Raw genomic sequence first — 26,991 nt, 5'->3', positions numbered from 1 at the left:
TGGCACTTACTGCCCTCTAGTGCTGGAGTAAAAATTACAATATTACATGAATTCCCTCTGCCAAAAAAGAAACTGTGATAAAAGCCAACGTAGGGGGATCTGGGCTGTATATTGTTTTTAAGGCCTGCTAAACTAATTTACCATAATTAACATGCACATTTCACGTTTATTTTGTTTTTAGAGATGATTTTGATGAGGAAGGTTTCTGCCAGCCATACAGAGGGATCGCGTGTGCTCGCTTCATAGGAAACAGGAGTATCTTCGTGGACTCGCTGCAGATGCAAGGCGAGATTGAGACCCAAATCACAGGTAGCCCTTTAAAAAAAAAACATTCGCTTCTCAGTCCTTACTAAAGACATTTCAAAACAAAAACTGTGTTGTACAGACTTCAACTGAAATGCAGCTGATAAAATCAGTCGGAAGCCTTAGATAAGAGAGCTTTTGCCAGTTAGACTGTGTTTTTGCACATTTAAGATGGTCATACATAGACATCTTTGAATTACCATATAGATTCCAAGCTATGTGAATATAGTAATCATTCAAGACCATCTTATAGTGTGTGTTCACTGCTGTGTGTGTGCGCTTTGGATGGGTTAAATGCAGAGCACGAATTCTGAGTATGGGTCGCCAGTTATGTAGTCTGAGAGAGTTTAAAGGTTTTTTAAAGCTAAATCTTGGTATCATACACACATGGACTAGACTAAGCTGGGCTTCAGTTTTAAATTTGAATTGTTTTTGTTTTCTGTGAGAAAGTTCCTAATTGTAGGCATTTTAGATCACACAGGCATTCTCTGTGGTTTCCTCTCAAAAGTGAGCAGTCAATTTGTTTTTCTTCTTGTGAAACCACAACAATTCACCAGAACTTTGTCTCTTTGTTGTTTGTGTGTAAGATATAATTTCACTAGACTGTTACGTAGCTTGTTAGAATCCACAATGGCTTATTTTTGCTTTCAAATCTGGAGGAAACCCCTGTGTGAAGGCTTGTTTCTGTTGGGTTTTTTTCAGCGGCGTTCACCATGATTGGCACCTCCAATCACCTGTCAGATCGCTGCTCCCAGTTCGCTATCCCGTCCTTGTGCCATTTTGCCTTCCCAACATGTGACCGCAGCTCTGGCATGGACAAACCACGGGACTTGTGCAAGGATGAGTGTGAGATTCTGGAGAACGACCTGTGTAAGACAGAGTACATCATCGCTCGGTCCAACCCCCTCATCCTCAAGCGCCTCAAACTGCCCAACTGTGAAGACCTGGCCGCTTTGGACAGTCCCAAGGCTGCCAACTGTATGAGAATAGGCATCCCAATAGCTGAGACCATAAATAAAAGTATGTATTTTGTGTAATTATTAAAAAAGACTTGTCAAAATGTTATTTTATTGAAAAATAAATAAATTCTATTCCATTTTAGGCCACAAATGTTATAACATCAGCGGTTCAGATTATCGTGGGACAGTCAGCGTGACTAAATCTGGTCGTCAGTGTCAGCCATGGAACTCGCAGTATCCCCACAGCCACACCTTCCTGGCCATGCGTTACCCAGAGCTCAACGGGGGACATTCCTACTGTCGCAACCCCGGAAACAAGCACGACGCTCCCTGGTGCTTCACCCTAGATGAGGGTGTGCGCATGGAGCTCTGCGACATTCCTCCATGTGGTGAGATACACTGCTCATATTGACATAGGCTATGTTCAGAATAGCATGCTACACTCATAATATTTACAAAATATACAGTATGCATGCTTTGAGTTATATGTGGGTTTATTAATGCACAGAATACCGGTTAGATCTACCGAAACTGCTAAAATGCTTTAGTATTATTTATAGGCCTGTACTATTATAGTATTTATTAAAGATTTTGAATTAGATTAGATTTTTTTACTGTATTTAATGTAGCTTAATTAACTTCTAGTTTAGTTTTTTATAACAGTTTTTGCCAATGCAACATTTCTAATTTTCATTTAATTTTTTACGGTTAAGTTTTCTAATATATGTTTTATTTTAGCTTTATTTTAATTTCTAAAAACTTTTTTTTTTATTCAACAGCAACAATGCAATGCACTTGACTTGACCTCCCATTTGATGAGAACTATAAATATAGTAATATGAGCTATGATTTTACTTTAAACAAATGGGCACTACTCACTGATCAAACATGTATCATAAGGTCAAGTGCATGATTAAATAATATACCATTTTAAAAATTAGTATGCAGTGTGCAGTATATTTTTAGTGTTTTTGTATTCTGTTCTGAATGTAACCAAACTTGGGTAATCTGTGAAAGATTTTACTCCAAAGCACAGATTTTAATTGGCACCGCCTTAGCTTGAGTGCAAATGTTGTTATAATAGACTTTCATATGGTTTTATTTAATATATTTGTATATTGATTGTCCACAGATTTGCCCAAGCATGGCAGCAGCAGTATGGGGATCCTGTACATCCTGGTACCAAGTGTTGCTATACCGCTGGCTATCGCCCTGCTGTTCTTCTTCATCTGTGTGTGCCGAAACAACCAGAAAGCCTCACGTCCACCAGCCCCACGTCAGCCCAAACCAGTACGCGGCCAGAACGTGGAGATGTCCATGCTCACGGCATACAAACCAAAGGTGAGATGTTACCACTAACAGATCATAACCAACTATGAAAGTGCATCTACACCACAGTGTATCAGTGGATTCCTGCACAAAACTTGCATCCTATTCTCTTATTACCCAAATATGCAAAATGATCTTAAATAAACATTTAAGTAATTTCTAATTGGCCTATTTAAGTGAAATCGGGTAATAAAACAACATTGAGCATACAGTGGGGGAAAAAAATGATTTGATCCCCTGCTGATTTTGTATGTTTGCCCACTGACAAAAAAATTATCAGTTTATAATTTTAATGGTAGGTTTATTTGAACAGTGAGAGACAGAATAACAAAAAAATCCAGAAAAACGCATTAAAAGAAAAATTATAAATTGATTTGCATTTTAATGAGTCATAAGTATTATCAATCAGCAAGATTTCTGCCTCCCATGTGTCTTTATACAGGTAAGGAGCTTAGATTAGGAGCACTCTCTTAAAGGGAATGCTCCTAATCTCAGTTTGTTACCTGTGTAAAAGACACCTGTCCACAGAAGCAATCAATCAATCAGATTCCAAACTCTTCACCTTGGCCAAGACCAAAGAGCTGTCCAAGGATGTCAGGGACAAGATTGCAGACCTACACAAGGCTGGAAAGGGCTACAAGACCATCGCCAAGCAGCTTGGTGAGAAGGTGACTACAGTTGGTGCGATTATTTGCAAATGGAAGAAACACAAAATAACTGTCAATCTCCCTTGGACTGGGGCTCCATGCAAGATCTCACCTCGTGGAGTTTCAATGATCATGAGAACGGTGAGGAATCAGCCCAGAACTACATGGGAGGATCCTCTCAATGATATCAAGGCAGCTGGACCATAGTCACCAAAAAAACAATTGGTAACACACTACGCCGTGAAGGACTGAAATCCTGCAGTGCCCGCAAGGTCCCCCTGCTCAAGAAAGCACATGTACAGGCCCGTCTGAAGCTTGCCAATGATTCAGAGGAGAAGTGAGTGAACGTGTTGTGGTCAGATGAGACCAAAATCCAGCTCTTTGGCATCAACTCAACTCGCCGTGTTTGGAGGAGGAGGAATGCTGCCTATGACCCCAAGAACACCAGCAGGCAGCTGACCCCACTGTCACAATCACCTCTCCGCCCAGTTGTCACCACTCTAAGAAATCTGGCAGAACAAATGAATGGTATGCATGTGCTTCTAACCAAGCTACCAGGATCTTCTCCCTCTCCCACCACACCTACAGAGGTCCCTCAAAGTGAGTGTGTCTGACATGTAGGTAACCGTGCTGCTTTTCAGAATATTCCTGTTATTTGCAATACTTGGTGGCATGGTCAAAAAAGACAGAAAAGGTTCTTAAATACAAGAATCTAATCAGGATGAATTGTACAAAGAATTATGTCACAGCACAGTCTCTTAAATCTGCTATTCTAAATGTAAGGTCATTAACAAATAAGTCTTTTGTAATTAGCCAAATTATTGAAAACCATAAGCTGGACATTATCTTCTTGACAGACACATGGCTTGATAGTAATCATAATTATGTCCTAAATGAAACATCTCCACCAGGTTTGAGATATTTCAGTGTCCCTAGACTTAATAAGAAGGGTGGTGGGGTTGCCTGCCTGTTCCGCAATACTTTGTGCTGTCAACATATTTTTCTGGGAGACTTTAAAACATTTGAATACCTTGCAGTGCATCTGAAGAGTGAACAGTCTGTTATATTATTAGTTCTATATCATACTCCTAGACTAAACAAAGGCTTTCTTGATGATTTTGGAGAAATGCTTTCTAGGATTTTAACTGATTTTGAATATGTCTTAATCACTGGTGATTTTAATATTCATATGGATGTAATTTCTGATCTATCGACTGTTAATTTCACAGAGTTACTAAACTCATTTGGCCTTACTCAGCATATAACTGGCCCCACACACAAACATGGTCACACACTCGACCTGATAATCTCATGTGTTCTAACTGTCAGCCACACACAGATTGTTGATTTTGCCATATCTGACCATTATTGTGTCTTTTGTGAGATTTCAGTATGTACCAAAACTGTGAGTGATAAGAGAACTGTCAATAAGCGCTATCTCGGTGCTGATTCTGCCACAAACTTCATGGATCTCATGTCTGTCACGAGTCCGGGCTGCACACACCTGTCGCATCATTCACCTGACACTCATTATTACACCCTCAGCTGTTCCCCATTGCCACAGACTATATAGTCTCCCCTCTCTCACCACTCTGCTGGGTGAATGAATTGTTATTTTTTGTGTATATGGTAACGTTATTATTGTAGTGTTTGCGCTGGTCTGGGATACATGCACTGTGTTGCCGTCTCGTATCCCATTCCTGAGGGTGTAGTAATGAGTGTCAGGTGAATGATGCGGCAGGTGTGTGGAGTCCGGGAGGATGGGAGATGGTGACCTCTTGTGGAGAAAGGAAGAACAGCCCGGACTCGTGACAATGTCATCTCTCCCTCCTCTCACTTTCCCTTTAGTAGACACTTATGCTGAGAATTTTAGTCTCAGGCTGTCCAAATGCATCGACTCGGTTGCACATTTCAAAACAAAGACTGTCTCTGGGACAACTAAATCCCCATGGATAAATAGTATACCCATTGTAAAATTAAGAAGAGACTCCAGGAGAGCAGAAAGGCAATGGTATCGTACAAAGCTTACAGTTCACCGTGACATCTATAAGACTCATATGAAAATGTTAAATAATGCAATGAGGTCTGCAAGAAAAGCTTATTTTTCAAGTTTAATTGATTGGAACAAAGACAACCCTAGATACTTATTCTCTACTATCGATAAGCTACTTAACCTCTCTATTGAATTATCATCAGAACTTCACAAGTACAAAGTGCAATGAGTTTGCACATTTTTTTTTTTAATGACTAAATTACTTCTATAAGACAAAACATTGCCAGCACCTGCCTCCCTTGTAAAGTCTCCAACCCCACAGCTAGTCCGTTGCAATGTAATCTGTCTTCCTTCTCAGATGTTAGCCCCTGCACACTTATACAGGTCATATCACATTTGAATTCCTCTACCTGTGCTTTAGACCCATTACCTACTAAATTTCTCAAAACTGTTGTGAACTGCTTATTACCTAATATTCTGAATATAATTAATCAGTCCCTACAGCAAGGAGTTTTTCCACAAATTTTTAAAACTGCAATTGTTAGGCCCCTGCTGAAGAAAAGTAATCTTGATTCTTTTGTGCTCAGTAATTACAGACCAGTAATTACAGATCTCTAATCTACCTTTTTTTGGTAAGGTAATTGAAAAAATAGTATCCATACAGCTCAATAACTATCTCAGTGCCAATTCACTTTTTGAGACTTTTCAGTCTGGCTTCCCGGGCAAACCACAGCACAGAAACAACTTTGATTAGTGTCGTAAACGATCTGCAAGTTATTTGGGACTTAGGAAACTTGGCTATCCTTGTTATTTTAGATCTGAGTTCTGCTTTTGACATCGTTGATCATGAGATTCTACTCGACCGACTTCAGACTTGGGTCTGTCTATCAGGTCCTGTCTTAGACTGGTTCAGATCCTATTTAAGTAACACGGAATACTGTGTTACACTGGGTACCTACACCTCCAGGCGTTATGCCATTTCTTGTGGTGTTCCTCAAGGCTCGATTTTGGGTCCCCTATTATTTAACTTACACCAGCTAAAGGAAGCATGTATAATTAACCAGTACAATATTTCATTTCACCTGTATGCAGATGACACACAACTTTATCTTTCACTTGCACCAGATGCCCATAATTTAATTTCCACACTGCTTGACTGCATAGAGAGCATAACATTTTGGATGTCCCAGAACTTTTTACAGCTAAACAAAGATAAGACAGAGATACTTGTTATCGGTAATGACGTGCGGAGAGGATCTATTGCTTCACATCTTGACTCTCTATCACTAACAACCAGTAATCAGGCTAAGAACTTAGGAATTATATTTGATAGTGACCTCAGTTTTAAAAAACATATTAGCATTGTTACTAAAACAGCATATTATCACCTCAGAAATATTTCCAAATTACGTGACATTCTCTCCCCTTCTGACAGTGAGAAACTTCATGCATTTGTTACGTCTAGACTTGACTACTGCAACAGTGTTTTTGCTGGGTTACCAAAGAGCTCTATTAAACACTTACAAAGGGTTCAGAATGCAGCTGCCCGAATGCTAACTCGCTGTAAATTTAGAAATCATATTACTCCAACACTCAGATCCCTTCACTGGCTGCCTGTATCATTCAGAATTGAATTCAAGATCCTTTTATTAGTTTGTAAATGTCTTCATGGAACTGCCCCTATATACCTTTCTAATTTGTTGAATAAATATACTCCAGTAAAATCACTTCGAACATCAAACAGAAATTTGCTGGTTGTGCCTAAGACTCGGATAAAAATTGGGGAGTCAGCCTTTAGTTATTTTGTTCCCAAGCTATGGAACTGTCTTCCTGACAACCTACGAGCCATCAACTCACTGTGTACTTTTAAAAAGTATCTCAAAGCACATTTGTTCACTAGGGCTTTTCCTTGACTAATTTTTTGTAATTTATTATTTTATTTCTATTATGTGATTTAATTGCTTATTATGTTTGTTCGTGTGTATATTGTCTATCCTGTTAAGCACTTTGTAAAGACTGTTTTAAAAGGTGCTATATAAATAAAGTTTTACTTACTTTTTACTTACCATCCACACCGTCAAACATGGAGGTGGAAACATTATGCTTTGGGGGTGTTTTTCTGCTAAGGGGACAGGACAACTGCACCGCATCAAAGGGACGATGGACAGGGATCTGCAAAGAGGAGTTGGACAAAATCCCTCCTGAGATGTGTGCAAACCTGGTGGCCAACTACAAGAAACAACAACAAAAAGTCATGTTTTACGAAGGGGTCAAATACTTATTTGACTCATTAAAATGCAAATCAATTTATAACTTTTTTGAAATGCGTTTTTCTGGATTTTTTTGTTGTTGTTATTCTGTCTCTCACTGTTCAAATAAACCTACCATTACAATTATAGACTGATCATTTCTTTGTCAGTGGGCAAACATACAAAATCAGTAGGGGATCAAAAATTTTTCCCCACTGTATGTGCAAACAAACATTGCTATCAGTTGTGTCTGTTTTGATTTTTATTCTTATACTTTTTGTCCATTGGAGTCGTTGGGCATTCTCATAATGTTTGAATTAGTGTGCATTCCTGGGTTAAAGGCACTGCACAAACAGGAGGCAAAATGACAGGATGAGCATATGGAGGCAATCTCTTCCAGGCCTGGAGAGGAATCTAAATATAATCATATTGTTATCATTCCATTTGGATCATTCCAAGCAGATTCAAATGAGATTTTCGCTTAAATTGTTTTTTCCTTTCTTTTTCATTTTGGCTGCTGGTTAGACATTTTTAACAAACAAATATTTTGATGATGGTAGTTCCATTTAGTTCCAGTGTTAATCAGACCTTTAGACACACTGAAGTGCTGTTTGTATCTGTAACGCATTGAGACCTCTCATCTACAATCTCAGCTGCAGGCCAAAGTTCAGACTAAGGTCATACAAAGGTTACCATTCACTCAAGTAATATCCAAAACATGGATGAGACATGTTTAGGCTCAGGCAGAGTTGACGCTAACACAAAACATCTGCTTCTTTCAAAGAAAGAGACTCCTATAATTTATTTTAGATTAGATTAAAGGTTACTGATTGATTTTGTTTATTATTAACTGATCAGTTTTTATTTGTATTTACAGAAAATAAATAAATATACTGTATACAAATAAACCATTTTGACACTAAGATTGAAGTATATAATAATTATAATGTAATTAAATAAATAATGTATTACAGTATATATGTTTAAGTAATACATGCATAATACATTTTAAGTGTCATTCATTATTTATGTATTAATTACATTATTATTATTATATACTTCAGTTAACTGCTGTTTTATTATCATTTTAAAAATCTTTTCATAAATATTAAATTTGACGCAATTTTATATTTATGAACAGATTTTTTAAATGTATTATGCATGTATTACTTAAACATATATAATACATTATTTATTTATTAATTTAATTCCGTTATTATAATTTTATATATATATATATATATATATATATATATATATATATATATATATATATATATATATATATATATATACATACACACACATACATACAGTCATGGCCAGAAAACATACATACAGTCAGAAGCCTGTGAAAATTAATCTGCATTGTTTATCCATTTGATCTTTTATTTAAAAAATTCACAAAACTCTAACCTTTCATTGGATAATAAGAATTTAAAATGGAGGGATATATCATTATGAAATAAATGTTTTTTATTGGCACCCCTAGAAATTCTAATGAGTAAAATATCTCTGAAGTATATTCCCATTCATATTCACAATTTTGAGCACTCCAGTGTGATTATGAACATGAAATTATCCAGCCATGGCTTCCTGTTTCACAGAAATATAAATAGGAGGGAAAACAAAGCCCAAATTCCCTTAATCATCCATCACAATGAGAAAAACCAAAGAATATATTTCTGATGTGCAGCAAAAGATAATTGAGCTTCACAAATTAGTGAAGTGGCTTTAAGAAAAGAGCTAGAGCAGTGAAAATTCCCATTTCCACCATCAGGGCAATAAATAAGAATTTCCAATCAACAGAAAATGTTACGAAACTGCCTGAAAGAGGATGTGTGTCTATATCAGGGATCCTCAAATCTGGCCCACAAGATCCACTTTCCTGCAGAGTTTAGCTCTAACCCTAATCAAACACACCTGAGCATGCTAATCAGTGTCTTCAAGATCATTAAAAAATCACAGGTAGGTGAGTTTGATCAGGGTTGGAGCTAAACTCTGCAGCAGATTGGCCCTCCAGGGAAAGATTTGAGGAACCCTTCTCTATATCGTCCTAATGCACAGTGAGGAGGAGAGTTTGAGTGGCTAAATACTCTCCAAGGACCACAGCTGGAGAATTGCAGAAAATGGTTGAGTCTTGGGGTCAGAAAACCTTTTTAAAAAATGGTCAAACAGCACCTACATCAACACATGTTGTTTGGGAGGGTTAAAAAAATGGGTCACTGAGCATAAAACTAAGCTTCTGGTATGGCCATTCCAGTACTCTGACCTGAACCCTGTAGAAATTGAGTGAGGTGAACTGAAGAGAAGAAGCACCGTCATGGAGCTGGGAATCTAAAGGGTCTGGAGTGATTCTGGATGAAGGAATGGTCTCTGATCTCTTGTCAGGTGTTCTCTAACCTCATCAGGCATTATAGGAGAACATTTAGAGCTGTTAAACTGGCAAATGGAGGTTTCAAAAAGTATTGAATAAAAGGGTGCCGTTAATTGTGGCCAATGTGTATTAGAGAAAAACATTTATTTCATAATATTTCCCCCCATTTTAAATTCTTATTATCCAATGAAAGGTTAGATTTTTGTGAATTTGTTAAATAAAAGATCAAAAGGATTAACAATGCAGATTAATTTTCCCAGCCGCCTTTGATCATATTTACCAAGGGTGCCAATATTTTGGCCGTGACTATATATATATATATATATATATATATATATATATTTATTACTTATGTAAAGTATGTGTATTACTTATATATACTTATTTATGAATAATGTCACATTTATGAACAACTTGATCACATATCATTTACTACATTATTGCCTGATATCTGCCAGCCCAGCCTTACTCTTCCATTTCTTTCTCTTCTGTAGAGCAAAGCCAAAGAACTTCCTCTGTCTGCAGTGCGCTTCATGGAGGAGTTGGGCGAGAGCAACTTTGGTAAGATCTACAAAGGCCACCTGTACCTGCCAGGCATGGAGCAAGCTCAGCTAGTGGCCATAAAAACACTGAAGGACATCTCAAGTGCACAACATTGGGGCGATTTCCAGCAGGAAGCATCTGTCCTGGCAGAACTTCATCATCCCAATGTGGTTTGTCTCCTGGGTATCGTGACCCAGGAGCAGCCCGTCTGCATGCTCTTCGAGTTCCTAGCCCAAGGAGACCTCCACGAGTTCCTCATCATGCGCTCTCCTCACTCAGACGTGGGATGCAGTAGCGACGAAGACGGTACCGTCAAGTCCAGCCTCGACCATGGAGACTTCCTTCACCTGGCCATTCAAGTCGCAGCTGGTATGGAGTACCTCGCAAGCCACTTTTACGTCCACAAAGACCTTGCGGCAAGAAACATCCTGGTTGGTGAGCAACTTCACATCAAGATTTCCGATCTTGGTTTGTCGAGAGAAATCTACGCCTCAGATTATTACCGAGTCCAACCCAAAACGCTCGTTCCTATTCGCTGGATGCCACCAGAAGCCATCATTTACGGGAAGTACACAACAGACTCTGACATTTGGGCATTTGGTGTGGTTTTGTGGGAGATCTTCAGCTTTGGCCTGCAGCCCTTTTACGGTTTCAGCAATCAGGAAGTGATGGAGATGGTGCGAAAGAGGCAGATGCTGCCCTGCCCAGAGGATTGCCCTCCTCGCATGTATGCGCTGATGACCGAGTGCTGGCAGGAGGGTCCCGCTCGACGGCCGAGATTCAAAGACATCCACGCCCGACTACGCGCTTGGGAGGGTCTGTCCTCCCACGCCAGCTCCAGCACGCCATCCGGAGGCAACGCCACTACCCAGACTACCTCTCTGAGCGCCAGCCCTGTCAGCAACCTCAGCAGCCCACGCTACACCGGATACATCTATGGAGCTCCGCAGAGCCTCCCGCCAGGACAAATTGCAGGCTTCATGGCGGCACCGATGCCTCAAAGCCAGCGTTTTATACCTGTAAACGGATACCCTATCCCAACAGGCTATGCTGCCTTCCCTGCTGCCCATTTCGCTGCGACTCAGGGCCCTCCACAGGTGGTGCAGCACTGCCCTCCGCCGAAGAGCCGGTCGCCCAGCAGTGCCAGTGGCTCAACCAGCACGGGTCACGTGACTAGCATCCCCTCCACAGGCTCCAATCATGATGCCAATACACCTTTGCTTTCTCATTGTGTCACTCTGACGCCCATGACAGCAGTGCCGGGCGGCACAATGCCATTGTTTGGACATATGGCACAGAAGGCCATGCAAATAGACCCGAGTCAGGCGGCGCTGTTGGCTGACACTAACAGATTGATATACAGTGAATCCATCATTACTGCCAATTTGTGAATACATATTTTGTCCTGTATATTGATTTATTGAATTATTGATATTTTAATGAGGTTTTTTTTCTTCCTTGTAAATATGAAATAATCTGGAAAAAAATGCGAAAGTTATATTTTAATTTTGTTTTATTAATGTCTTAAAGGGATAGTTCACCCAAAAATGAAAGTTCTGTCATTAATTGCACACCCTCATGTCGTTCCAAACCCGTAAACCATTCGTTCATCTTTAGAACACAAATTAAAAGATATTTTTGATGAAATCTGAGTGCTTTCTGACCCTGCATAGACAATAAGGGAACTACACCACTGATGTCACATGGACTATTTTAACAATCTCCTTATTACATTTCTGGCCCTTGAACGTCAGTTCTATTGCTCTCTATGGAGGGTCAGAAAGCTCTCGGATTTCATCAAAAATATCTTAATTTGTGTTCCAAAGATGAACAAAGGTCTTATGGGTTTGGAACGACATGAGAGTGAGTAATTAATGATAGAATTCTCATTTTTGGGTGAACTACCCCTTTAAAATAAACTTGTATATTCACATGTTCTCTGTGAAGTTCATGCCACTTTTTTCAATTTACTATGACTAAACGTGGTCTTAAAATGTTCTTTTTCAACCAGAACTTTGAAGTCATGCCCTTTGACGATTGTTTTTGACAGAGCTGTGGGTTTATCATCAGTTTTGTCTGCTTTTTCACTCATTGACGACTTCCTGAAAGGCTTCAGAATTGAAGTCCAACCCTATAGCCAAAGTTCTCAAATTAAGGGAATATTTTTGCAAATATCAATGATGCCTTAATATGGAAAAAAAAAAACGTTGCTTTAATTATGGTCACCATATGTGCCTGCATTTTATTATAAAGTCAGGCATTTGTACATGTGGGAGAGAATGTTTTCTATGACATTCTTCCGTTACTGTGCTGTTATTCCATTTATTTCAATACACGAGACACACCAGGGCTGCGTTCGCTGTAAGCCAGTGACTTCTCAGGCAATATTTGTGTTTCTGCCAGGCTTTTGAAGTGGCATAATGGTGTAGCTGCAACAAAATAGCGAGAACTTTGATCTTAACGAAGCAAATATTTAAACATCTTCGTATTCATTTCTTGCTAGGAATGAAACAGATTCACCCAAAAATGCTAGGAATTTAAAAGTTCACCTAAAAATTAAAATTGTATGATCATTTATTCATTTTGCGTTCGGCAGAAGAAAACAACTTGAGGATGCGTGAATTACGAAAAAAACATTTAAATAAAATTGGGTGAATCCCTTTATGTCAAAAACTGTCCAAATTGGGCAGAAACCTACATTTATACACAAACTGACTGCTAACTTTCAGATGTAATTTTTTCTTTCAACTCAACTGGAATCGCATATATCGATGAAGAAATCCAAGATGATAGACACAATCATTGGATTCAGATGTGCCTTTTTGCCTTCCTACCTCTCTATACAGCATTTTCCAGCTTTCGGACATAGCCCAGATTATTTATATAATTTTTTGTCTTTTGAGTAATATAAATGAAATTCAGGCAACCACAAAACATTCTCGTGAATTGTATATTCTATACGTGACCCAGAGCATACATTAATATTTTCAACTGTCAGGATAACTAAGTGTGTGTGTGTGTGTGTGTCTAAACGAGTCATCAATTTTTCACATCACTGTTTGGCAAAACATATGTGAAATCTGTCCTAAAAGAGGCAGAAGTTTTTCTACAATAAACTCCTCACTACCTATAGAATGTAATGCATAAAACGTCCTCTAGAGGTCAGTGTCACTCTGCGAGACTGATTGAATGAAGTTCTTTATATTTGTCTCATTTTAATACTCTATGTGCTTGCGACTTTCAGCTTTTATTTTAACTTTATTCTCTCTCTGAGTTTGTAGCTTGTTTAATCTCTTCAAATTTCACAGAAACAGAGATTAAGCAAATCATTTTAGTAAGCAGCTGTATTTCATGTTCATTCTAATTTTGGTTTGTTGCTATGCAACTGTTTAATCCCTTTTCCTGTGTTGAAGACAATCAAGAATTTATCTTTTATGCAGGGTTCATTGTTTGTGAAGACATGATTGCTTGTGACCTATGCCTTTTGGACAATATCATGATGTGTCATGACATTTCATGAACAGATGTTTTGCATGATAAACTGATGTGTAGATCAATGGTATATTTTTATATGATTTGTCACACAATTTTACATCAATATCGCAGTCTTATTATTGTACGTCTGAACATAGCGTGTTGACATTATAAAAGCCACTTAAAGAAACAGCTTGGTTCAATGTAATTTCTTTTTTAAGTGCTCTTTTATGATCTCATGTCATTAATATCTTTCAAAGATTCTGTTCATGATTATGTATAATATTTAACTACTATAATAACTGCTCTTTTAGTATATGCCACAAACCGATATCAAATTAACATTAAATCGGGGTTATTGCACCGAGTATTTCACGTATGCCACCAGAACAAGGCAAGGTAGTGTTAGGTTGATTTCAAACATCAGGATCCCTTACGGGAATTAACTATGGTTAGTGTAGCACAACCATGGTTAATATGTGCTTTGAATATATTGACCATGTTTTTTTTTTTTTTGGCTTCATTTGTACTAAAACCATGGTTAATTTTCATAAAGGGATATGCTGGGGATGAGCTCACTGACTGGATACTCGTCTTGTTTTATACTAGTTTTGACTATACTTATGTCAAATGTCCTCACTTACATTGTGAAATACTTTAACAAAACATTTTACCGGTCCTCAATATTTAAAAAGGCTTCTAAATCAGCCAAAATATGTTTTTTATTTAAGTCTAGTGTTCTGCATGTGTGTTTGTCTGTGTGCACCTATTTTTCTATCCCGGTGAAGACTTAAACCTGAATACAAACAGACTCATGGGGACTTGTGACATTGTGGGGACCTAAATTGAAGTCCCAATGGGTAAACAAGCTTATAAATCATACAGAATGAGATTTTTGAGAATGTAAAAATGCAGAAAGTGTCCTGCAAGGGCTAAGTTTAGGTGTAGGATTGGTTTGGGACGATAGAAATTACCATTTGTACAGTAGAAAAATCATTACGCCTATAGAGAATCCCCAAAAGGATAATAAACCAGACTTGTGTGTGTGAGAGAGAATCATCTTTTGGGGACAAATTTGTATCCAGAGATAGTTAAACCTGACAAAATCTCCCCAAACCTCCTTTCGGGAATGTTTCCATTAGTAAAAATGGCAAACAAAGATCAAATTAGGTTCTAATATTTAACTGTATATAAAAAACAATGGAGAAAAAATGCAAGTCTATGTGTCCATTTAGCTACGTGTGTCTGCATGTGAATGTTTTACATTATAATACTGCACGCATTTCAAAGGTATGTCAAACAGTTTTCCTTGGCACTGGATAAACAAATCTTTTCAAAAGACTAACAAGTCCAGCATGTTTGCCAAAGGAAAAAGAAAAGAAATGAAGTACGCATGACTTTGTTTACTCCCATAAAGTCTCAATCATAACCAGGAGAGGGCGAAAATATAACCTTGAACACAGAACATTCAGCATTCAGAGGAGAGGGGTTTGATGTTGGGAATGTTTTTGATCAGTTCTGCTCTCTGGTTTCTTATCTGGAACAGTCCCAGGAATGCCCATCCAGTCTCTGGCTCTGGAATGCCATGTGAAGTTATAAATCCACACCAGGGCAATGTGTCAAAGTACCATTTATAGGAGAAAAATATAACAATATAATAGGCTTTTAACAATAGGCCACATATTTTCCCAAAGACTTATGATTACGAAGATAAGAAAAAAAGAGGGAAAAAACAAGACTAGGCATGCTCATCTTCTTTAAATTGAACATAATTAAACATATATTCAATGATATAATATAATTCAATAATATTATACATGATTACAATGACTTGTGATATGATTTGCAAATAGTAGGCTGTGTAAATGACAGACAATGGTTATGACTGGGCTTTGGATGAAACCTCATAACGGCAGATGGGATCCAGGTGTGCGGTTGATAATGAGCCAGGGGTGGATCTGGGCACGACAAGAGAGCCAGTGAACCTCAGGATGGGCTTCCCAAGGTGTGGTTGAGAAGAGGAATGGCAAAAATATGGAACATGGAAATTATGTAGTGAATATAGTTTAATATAGAACAGTCGTCTCAAACATTGTTGTATTCCAAATGTTACGAGTCATTTGAACTAACGTACGACTGATTACTGCCACACCTGTTCGCCCGACTAAGTGAAGTAGACCAAAAGATCCTCAAAAGCTACACATCGTGTTGAGATCCAAAGAAATTCAGGAACAAATGAGAAAGAAAGTAATTGAGATCTATCAGTCTGGAAAAGGTTATAAAGCCATTTCTAAAGTCTAAAGTTCTTAAAAGAATGTACACATAAAGATAAAATATTACACTTTACCTGGATTCACCTAATGCCGAGTAGGAAAAAATGTATTGAAAATGTGCGTGCCATACCTGGAGAACTATAAAAAAAAATTCTGTTTGTTTGTTGAAAATATGATCTAAAATCACCTCAAATGTCTGATATACGGCAACTGAATGGAATCATAGTCTGAAGCTAAAAATCAAAGTCTCTGTGAAGTCTTGTATTCCAGCTTTAGTCAAAAAGTCAAACACTGAGTCAGGTGAAGCTAAATGCTGTATGTTAATCTGATCACATCCACAGGTTATCATTGGCTACACAGCATACAGCTAGAATGCCAGGCTTCACTGGGTACCTACACACACACACACACACACACACACACACACACACACACACACACACACTAGGTAAAGGCCAAGAACTTTGTCAAAACCACCCCAATGAAATATAGACGAAGGCTTAAAATTTTGATGAGCCCCCAAACCATAACTTGTCAGTCCTGTGAGTATTCAAAATAATCCTTTCAGTCTCCCCTCAGTTAAACTGCTCTTGTTTTTACAGGAGACAGTGAGAAACAACACATCTTTCTGTTATGAGGAAGCATGATTATGAGATTAAGAGAAAACATTAGCATAGTGTTAACCAATGCTACTTAGTGCCCCCCGAATAGTAGACGATTCGGTAGGAGGAGCCTGATTCAACTCCCAATCTCACAGTCGAATATTCGCGGGGTGTTATGATCATGCCTTTTTGGATAAATGGGGTGCTCAAATGTTTGATTTCACATAAAACTACCAGTTTTCTCCCAGTAAGTTAATATACAGCCTATTAAAATAATGTGGGATGCACATCCAGGGCACGAAGCTTCCGTTCCACCACATCCCAAAGATGCTCTATTGGGTTGAGATCTGGTGACTGTGGGGGCCATTTTAGTACAGTGAACTCATTGTCATGTTCAAGAAACCAATTTGAAATGATTCGAGCTTTGTGACATGGTGCATTATCCTGCTGGAAGTAGCCATCAGAGGATGGGTACATGGTGGTCATAAAGGGATGGACATGGTCAGAAACAATGCTCAGGTAGGCCGTGGCATTTAAACGATGCCCAATTGGCACTAAGGGGCCTAAAGTGTGCCAAGAAAACATCCCCCACACCATTACACCACCACCACCAGCCTGCACAGTGGTAACAAGGCATGATGGATCCATGTTCTCATTCTGTTTACGCCAAATTCTGACTCTACCATCTGAATGTCTCAACAGAAATCGAGACTCATCAGACCAGGCAACATTTTTCCAGTCTTCAACCGTACAATTTTGGTGAGCTCGTGCAAATTGTAGCCTCTTTTTCCTATTTCTAGTGGAGATGAGTGGTACCCGGTGGGGTCTTCTGCTGTTGTAGCCCATCCGCCTCAAGGTTGTGCGTGTTGTGGCTTCACAAATGCTTTGCTGCATACCTCGGTTGTAACGAGTGGTTATTTCAGTCAAAGTTGCTCTTCTATCAGCTTGAATCAGTCGGCCCATTCTCCTCTGAGCTCTAGCATCAACAAGGCATTTTCGCCCACAGGACTGTCGCATACTGGATGTTTTTCCCTTTTCACACCATTCTTTGTAAACCCTAGAAATGGTTGTGCGTGAAAATCCCAGTAACTGAGCAGATTGTGAAATACTCAGACCGGCCCGTCTGGCACCAACAACCATGCCACGCTCAAAATGGCTTAAATCACCTTTCTTTCCCATTCTGACATTCAGTTTGGAGTTCAGGAGATTGTCTTGACCAGGACCACACCCCTAAATGCATTGAAGCAACTGCCATGTGATTGGTTGATTAGATAATTGCATTAATGAGAAATTGAACAGGTGTTCCTAATAATCCTTTAGGTGAGTGTATAATGAGAACACTGTTATAATGAAACGCTGTGAATTTTTAGAGTTTAGTTGCCGTGTTTCTGCACGTTGTTGTGTGAAGAACACGTTCACAAGAGCCACGCAGACACGTTCATGTGCCTTAGGGGCATTTCGTGCAGATAGCCTATGTCCATGTTGTATAAATAATGAAGCGTACTCTATATGACATAAATGATGAGTTAAATCCCGTTGATTAAAAACCTGCTATCAAAAGCTTAATTCTGGTCATCTTCAGCGCGTGCAGCTCAAAACAGAAATGCAGAACATTATTAATTACTGTCATGTACTTGACTCTTGTAATGTATTTTGCCCCCAAAACACATGATTCGACTCTCGGTCGAATATCGGCAAGATTCGACTATGAAAATCCTTAGTCGAGTACACCCCTACTACAGATTAAATGTGTTTTGAAAACAAAGCATGCTAATGTACTAATTTTCTCCCTGTAGGCCTACAATTAATGTCAGTGGAGTCCATGTTTTTTAACCCCATTGACTCATTTGACCCAATTTGCCCCATTTTTTTTCTCTTCTTTTTTTTTAAAAATATCTTCTTTTGTGTTTCACAGGAGAAACTCATATAGATGTGCAGTGACATGAGGGTGAGTAAAAGATGACAATGTTTTTCATTTTTGGGTGGACCATCCCTTAAAAATAAGTGAGATATGGGTTCTGATTAAAAGAATGAGTCCTAATAATGAATACATTCTATATTAAATTGCTTCCATTTGTCAGTTTGGCAGAGATGCATCTCTTCACAAATATGAAACAACAGAAAACCAAAGAGTGAGAGGACAGAGAAGAAAAACACGGATTAATCAAATTATAGCATCCACCATAGTGATCTTAGTCAGGGTAGACATATTCCATATTAAATTATATATCAAAATGAAATTGCGGACTTTAATGGCATACTGATTTTAATGGTAAAAAACTGTGAAAATGCTACAGTAAAAACCTGTTAAATGGTTAACGGTAAGTTCCTGTAAAATTTACAGGGAAAAAAACGGAAACTGATGTTCCCAGAATTCCCTGCGTTGCATTTCAAATTTTGTTTGAATTTTATGTTTTTTTTTCTTTGAAATAACAGTTTCTTCTTAGTTTGATCTTATCAGTTATGTTTATTAGGGTTGTATGTTACATCTAATGTTGTTAAATGAATGTTTAATACGTCTCACCATTTAGTGCTTGTGTGAATGAGACTGTGCACCTTATATGTATGTGATTTACTTAAAAGCTGTTTGTGATGGGCTTTGGTTCATCGTGTGACTTTCTCATCACCTCCTGCATTTGGTGGTTATCAGTGTATTTCAAAGGTACAAAACAGATTTCAGTACTTCAATAGGTTGGTATATTAACATTATATCAGTTAATGAAATTACAGTATTTAACTGTAAATTTAAGCTAAAACCTAAAATGTTCTTACCGTATTTTTTACGGTAGAATTCCGGCAACCACAGCTGCCAGTTTTTTTATCATAAATTTTACAGAATTCTTTTTACAGTGTAGGCTATTCATCTTAACGCAAGTCTACTACAAGACGATTGCACAGATATTTGCACCAATTCGATGCTATAGTCAATGCTAATTGACAAAAGTCAGAGCCAGTCTGTAGATTTTAGAAATTAGAAATTTTATTTCACAGAAAACTGCATAATGTACGATGGGTCACAGACTTTTTTTTAGCTTCAAACATTGATTCCATTCAGTCAGAGGAGATCAAATGTGTTTGATATTTTTATTGTTGTGATTAATTGGCGTTCAATGACCATGTCACACTAAACAAAGACTGACAATTTTGGCCTATGATGAAATTATCAAAATTGTCTCCAATGACAAAACCGTGACCAAAATTGCACAGTGTCGGCCAGAAAATACAATATTTCTTCAGTGTTGTGAAGCCCAGTACAAAGGACACAAAGTACATTCAGGTGGGCATAATCAAAAAGCATCTGAGAGATGATGTGCTCTTGTTCCAGGATAAAAGGCAGAGTGATGCAAGAGAGAGAATGAAATGCTGGTGTAAATTTACTGTGTTTTTTCTCCCGGGCCCTCACTCTTATCTATTCCCATCATCTCTTTCTTGCTCACATTCTCTCTCCCTCTTTGCCGCAGACAAATCCTCAATTGTCAGGCTACGTGTGAACTGTTGTTTTAGAGTGGACGACAGCCAGTTGACCCCTGGACAAAGGAGTGCACTGTCCGGAGCATGGTGCTCTGATCTTAAGCAGTACAGATGAACAGAAGGTCTTCTGGCTTCCTCAAGTGGCCAATCTTCTTTAAGACCTCAGGGTATGTGTCTAACCATTATTTATGTGGCTCTGTTAGCTAAATGGGAGCTATCAACTCAAATATATGTAAACATGCTTTATCTAATGTTAGAAAAGTACTGTTGGAGGTTTTAATGTATTTAAATAATGGAATTTTATTGATAGCATTTTGAATGTCACAAATTAATAATTATGATTTATTAATAAACAAGAATTTAGTATTGGAGGTGACAACTTTTACAAGAGTTACAGGATACACAATTACATTTTATTAAAGGCACAAATTATGAGATGCAAGAAATCTAAAGAGAGCCAGTTCTTGAGTTTTAGCCAAGAATTTCCAACGATATAAGGACGATTTAAGGCTTCCAACCACTGGGTAGCATTCTCACAGATGTATTTACCATGTTTTTGACATATCCAAATCTTGATGAAATACAGTATTTTACAAGAATTTAAACAAATAGTTGAAAGGCAACATGACTGACCTTGGAACCACGTATTAACTAGCTTGTACAGATAATGTAGTCTATAGTTGGTTTTCCATTACAGACAACCGAAACAGGTATTACAGGAGAGGTTTTTCTTCGACATTTGTGCTTTCCAAAGCTTTAGTGAACACAATACAGCTTGTATTACTGCAATTTGGCAGCACAATGGAGAAAGAAGGTATAATGAGAAGAACTGTTTCATCTGGGAGTATCAGGCTGAAGAACAGTCGTAGCCAATGAGGGTGTTTTATTCTCGTCTCATTACCGTCCAGTTTATTTGGCTAGTGATACCTGTGATGAAGACTGTTTAAGGAGAAAAATTTACTCTGCGTTGCGTATGTATCCATCATCAGTCCATTCATCCTCTCAGTCTTCTAGGGGAGAAAAACAACATAATGCTCTTTAATGTCTTCCATGTGCTTTTGGGGTTCATGAGTAATTCGGAATGTGCTCACTCAATCCCCTTTCTCTTCATTTTTATTGTTTTTTTTTATTTTTTACTTTTTATTATGTTCTGTGTTCTTTCTTACTGTCGCTGCCAATTTCCCTCTCTCTTCTTCTCTCCCCCCGTCTCCCTCCTCTCTTTCTGTTTCTCCTATATTTGCACGTATGTTTCCACTCAGCCCAAAATTCTTTCCAATTCTAAGGCCTCTTCCCCCAGGCTAAAAGGAGGGGCCAGATCTGTGGCCAGTTTTCATGACCTGGATCAGCGTGTTTCTGCGCACTCTCCTTTCTTTTACAGAATAATCCATATACTATTACATAACAACATCCTCTTGAGTTACAGACTCAGAAGTTGTTCCCACCTGTACAGCACTGAATTATTGGAAAGGTCTGTCTTTGGTTCTGTTGTTTGATTTGTTTTATCAGACTGCTGGTTCTTCATTCAGATTTTGTGTACAAGCCATTCATAGATTCGGTTCACAATACACAGACCCAATTATGAGATCAACTTAAATTCAAACATCATGTGCCTATAGAATCCTCCCAAACTTTCAGTCACCTTTTCTCAGGAATCAAATACTCTGACACAAAACGCTTAATGTCCAACAGACATTGTATCCTCAGTCACTCTAGACTTACTCATGGCAGTCTGCCCAGTGCAAAAAGCCAAAGCTTCCAGGAAAGCATCCTATAATGGGGCTGGTTTTTACGTTAACTTTAAATTATTGTCACTGAAGAAATGTTCCACCTTAAAGATTTACAGGACACCTGTAGAGAAGGGCTTGTTTTCTAATACATGAATATGATTTGAATCTTTTAAGTGTGTTCTGTGTTTCTTAGTTGCAGTATAATGGATGTAACAGCAGATTTTGTGCTTCATAATTTGTGATATTTTAAGATAGAAATATTATTTGTAGCCAGTGCAACTCTGTGTAATTGGAGATCTTCACATCTTGAACACACATTGCTAAGAACACTAACTTTAATGACCACTATTAAAAAATGAACTTCTGAGCTCTCATAAATGTGCTGCACAGAAACCTTAAATACACATGTGGTCAGAATTTTTGGTACCTTTGGTAAATATGATCAAAGAAGGCTCTGAAAATAAACCTGCATTATTAATCCTTTTGATCTTTTATTTTAAAAAATCGAACCTTTCATTGAACTTAAACAACTGAAAATGGGGGAAAATCTCATTATGAAATAAATGTTTTTCTCAAATAGAGAAAAGAGAGTTTGAGTGGCTAAAGACTCTCCAAGGACCACAGTTGGAGAATTGCAGAAAATGGTTGAGTCTCGGGGTCAGAAAACCTTTAAAAAATTGTCAAACAGCCCCTACAATCAACACATGTTGTTTGGGAGGGTTTCGAGAAAAATTCTCCTCGCTCATCCAAAAACAAACTCCAGCATATTCAGTTATCAGACACGACTGGAACTTCAAATGGGACTGGCTTCTATGGTCAGATGAAACTAAAAATTTAGCTTTTTAGCAGCAAACACTCAAGATGGGTTTGGTGCACACAGGGATAAAGAAAAGTACCCCATGTGTACAATGAAATATACTGCTGTATTTTTGTATTGATGTTGTGGGCCTATATTTCTGCTGGAGGTCCTGGACATCTTGTTTAGACACATGGCATTATGGATTCAATCAAATACCAACAGATAAAAAATCAATAAGTGACTCTGTTAGAAATCTTATAATGTGCCATGTTTGGATCTTCCAACCGTACAATAATCCAAACACAAACCTCAAAAACAACACAAAAATGGGTCACTGAGCACAAAACCAAGCTTCTGTTTTTGGCCATTCCAGTCCTCTGACCTGAACCTTGTAGAAAATGAGTGAGGTGCACTGAAGAGAAGAAGCACCAACATGGAGCTGGGAATCTAAAGGGTCTGGAGCCTTCCCAAGTTTGTTCCTGGAGCCTCCCCAACACTGCACATTTTGAATGTCTCCTTTATCAATCACACCTGATTCAATTCATCAACTCATTAGTAGCAATTCCAAGACCAGAAATGGGTGTGTCAGACAAAGGAGGCATGCAAAATGTGCATTATTGGGGAGGCTCCAGGAACGTGTTTGGCAACCCCTAGTCTGGAGTGATTCTGGATGAAGGAATGGTCTCTGATCTCTTGTCAGGTGTTCTCTAACCTCATCAGGCATTATAGGAGAAAATTTAGAGCTGTTAAACTGGCAAATGGAGGTTTCAAAAAGTATTGAATAAAAGGGTGCCGTTAATCATGGCCAATGTGTATTTTAAATTCTTATTCTCCAATGAAAGGTTAGATTTTTGTGAATTTTTTAAATAAAAGATCAAAAGGATTAACAATGCAGATTAATTTTCACAGCCGCCTTTGATCATATTTACCAAGGGTACAACAATTCTGACCGCGTGTGTATAAGAACTGCATTAAATTCGGTCATTTACTTTCTCTCATGTTGATCGAAACCTATATGACTGACTTTAATCTGTAAAACCACAAAAGGAAGCAGAATGTTGATCCTGCTATTTCCATATAATGAAGATAACTGATGACCAGCAACTAGGCTTCATAAAATAACTAAAAACACCATAAACCTTATCCTTAAGACTCACAAGCTATATTTAAAGTCTTCTAAAATCATATGCTAGATGTACTGTGAGGTAGATACTAAATTTAAGTTTAAATAGATGCTGATAATCTTCTCCATCACACCTCTGGAAACTCATTTAGGTTTGCCTATAAGGCACAAGGTTTTTGTCAGTGATGCCAAATGTCATTAATTCTCTTATGTCTTGTAACTGATAAAGATGCGTGAAATTATGCACATATTCAGTTCAAAGAATAGGATTTGAGAGACATTGTGACCTACAAAAGAAGGAAAATAATTTGGGTTTAGAAGTCCTTTTAAGGTTCAGGTAACTTTACTTTATAAATCATCCAAGAACTCTTTTGGTGCAGTTCTCGTTTCCATGGTAACATGAACTCCTTTGATTGGTGGAGCTGCCCACATCAGGATTATGAGTAGTGTTATGGTATTAAAGACAATTTGTTTAAAACTACTTTGAAATCACTCTGACTTGTGGCATTTATCCAAGCATAGATCATCGCTTAACAATCTCAGAGCTCATGGAAGACCTGTCATATAAGGTTTATACATTATCTCAAATATATTTCTCTGTGGAGAAAATTAATGAGGTTTTTATTACACTCTGTAGAGCCTGATTTCATTGCTATATTCTCACTACAGCATATTTACAGCTGAAATTCATAACCAGATCATCATCTTCCTCATTTTGGATTTACTATCATCTTTCGTAGTATTATAAGTTCTGCTTAAACCCAATGGCTAATGGAAATGACTTTGAATATGCTGTTTCGCTTTTGGTTGCTAATGTCTCAGTCCTCAGCACAGCCAGAAATAGAAAATAGCTTCATCTGGGAATCGGCTTAGTCCTCAAAGCTCACTATACTGCTCTGATGTTGAAATAGTTTGAGGGGGGTTGAGGGGGGAGAAAAGTGCAGAACCAGTTTCACAGTTTCACTCATTTGTACAAAGGCAGGAATAAGGTTGTCATGGGAACACTGGTAGGTTTAAACTCTCTCCAAATTCCCCCTTAAACCGACATTAAAAAGAGTATAAACCATAATAGAGAGTAATGGTACCATTTATTTTTGGGTGCAAATCTCTCTGGAAAGGCTTGGTCCTTTTTTATTCGGCTGTTCGGCTCAGCGAGAGTTCAGGCTATGAGACCGTTTTAATGATGCCTGCTTGAATCACATCCATCTGCTCATTATTTAGGCCTAGTTTTGCGGCTGGCTCAAATTAAAAACTGATAGTGGCTACTCCCAGGCCAGACTTCTTTCTTTGAGGTGAGGTCCATGGTTCCTCCAAGACTAATGCTGTGTCCGAAATCAAATAGTCTCTGTAGGTACCACATTTGTATAAGAACTTACTTTGTGACTACTAAAAACAGTGTGTTCCATGTATGAATGTGAGTAGTATGAATCACATTAGGCGAGTTTCCATTACAGATTTGCGCAAAACTTTTGCACTATTTTATAAATGTTGATTAAAAAAAAACTATTGTGAATTGACGGCATTTCCATTAACCAATGTTATGCAACTAAAATGTCATTTTTAGCTCTCGCGATAAGTCATGGCGACGGATATTGTTAGGTTTACGTATATTGCGGATATTGCAGCCATTATTTTTATATATGCGTGTATCTTTAGTGAAGATTTTATACTTGAGACCGGTAAGCCAAGTGAAAAATTTGATCGAGCGTAAATCTTTTTTTTTTGCAATTTATGGGAGTTTTATACGAAATTGACATCTTTCCATTAGGTGTATTTTCAATTCGCAATTTCAGTTTGCTCAATTTGAAGGGTAATGGAAATCTATTACTGTCATGTGACCTATGCAGACAGTTGCGTTGCATTGCTGCCATTGACAACTCCTCTCATGTGTCCTCATGGGATAGTTAAGTGCTTACTTGATTTGAACTTTGGAAATTTTGACAGAAGTAGTAGAACATCCAGGTAAATTTGGCCTACTCTTTTATTTTCACCTACATAACAGGGAAGTAGGATATTATATTGGTTCCGTTATGTAGTACAGCCCCACTCACAGTTAAATCTCATTGGTCCCAATTTCTACTTTTCATAACTGTACATTAAATATTAAATGTCTTCCGATTAGGTGTGAATTTTCCACTGACAAACAGCTTTTTGTTGGAAATTTGTCACATTGTGCTTATTGTTATTAAAAGACATTTATTTATCATCACATACTGGAAACTGCACTTTCCATATTAAATACTGTTGTTTATGGAAACATCTTGTTTCTTGCAGGTTCCTTTCAAGTCTTCAGATATTCTCAGAGAGAGTAGATTGAACACCAATGGGCCACTGAACCCCATGTGAAGAGGACCTGTTTCAAGAAAAGGTCATGTAAAGGAATGTGGCCCCTTGTGGGGTCAGAGTTTAAAAGTCGGGGGTCGGCCTTCGTTCTTTTAATGATGCAGTCCACTGTTCTAAGTGCAGTGCAGAACTAAAAACAACCCAACACGTTATTTCTCTTTGTCTTCTGTTGCCCAGTGGGAACCAAAACAAGAGTCTAGTTTAAATTAAGAAACATTGTTCCTCAAGCTTTTGAAATCTGTGGAGAACCACTAATTTAGAGCACAGTTGCCTTTGTTAGTGCCACTCTATCAAATCTTTCATACTGTATTCTACGAGCAGCAGTTGTGTGCAAATCAAGCATATTCTTGCTCTCCCTTTATCACTTCAGACCAGGTGGCTTTGTGGAACTGCAGACTAATTAGAATTATGTAAATGAAATAATCCCCTGAGTCAAATTCTCAGCCACTAACTACTAATCACTATGATTCTTATGTAATTATGTATTTTGCTACAGGTAAATGACATAGCAGGCAAAGGAACATGAAGGTTTGAATGTAATGATTTTAATGTTTCTTGATGTGATCTGATTTAGTTTTGTTTTTATGTTTTGTATAATTTTAATGTTATATTTGTGTGCACATTTATTGGCAGTTTGAATATATAAAAAATCTGCCATGCCAATAAAGCGCACTAAAATTGTAAAAAAAAAAAAAAAAGAGAGAGAGAGTTTTTGCAGACATATTACTATTGCGTGAAGTTCCAAAGTCTGTATTTTCAGCTTAAAAATACTGACCACA

General features: G+C 37.9%; 1 protein-coding gene across 1 annotated transcript in view; it reads left to right on the top strand.

Moving 5' to 3' along the window:
- LOC306879350 (inactive tyrosine-protein kinase transmembrane receptor ROR1-like) overlaps positions 1-14,057 on the top strand; it is a 128,984-nt gene extending 114,927 nt beyond the window's left edge. The window contains exons 5-9 of the mRNA XM_079432203.1: positions 182-309; positions 1,006-1,323; positions 1,406-1,651; positions 2,395-2,603; positions 10,352-14,057. Coding sequence (XP_079288329.1) covers positions 182-309; positions 1,006-1,323; positions 1,406-1,651; positions 2,395-2,603; positions 10,352-11,791 — 2,341 coding nt within the window. The 3' untranslated portion in view covers positions 11,792-14,057. The remainder of the gene's footprint in view (positions 1-181; positions 310-1,005; positions 1,324-1,405; positions 1,652-2,394; positions 2,604-10,351) is intronic.
- Positions 14,058-26,991: the final 12,934 nt, after the last annotated feature.

This window comes from Barbus barbus (assembly GCF_936440315.1).
Source record: "Barbus barbus genome assembly, chromosome: 13".
Taxonomy (NCBI): domain Eukaryota; kingdom Metazoa; phylum Chordata; class Actinopteri; order Cypriniformes; family Cyprinidae; genus Barbus; species Barbus barbus.
The sequence above is the reverse complement of the archived record's forward strand: the minus strand, read 5'-3'. Positions and strand labels throughout refer to the sequence as shown.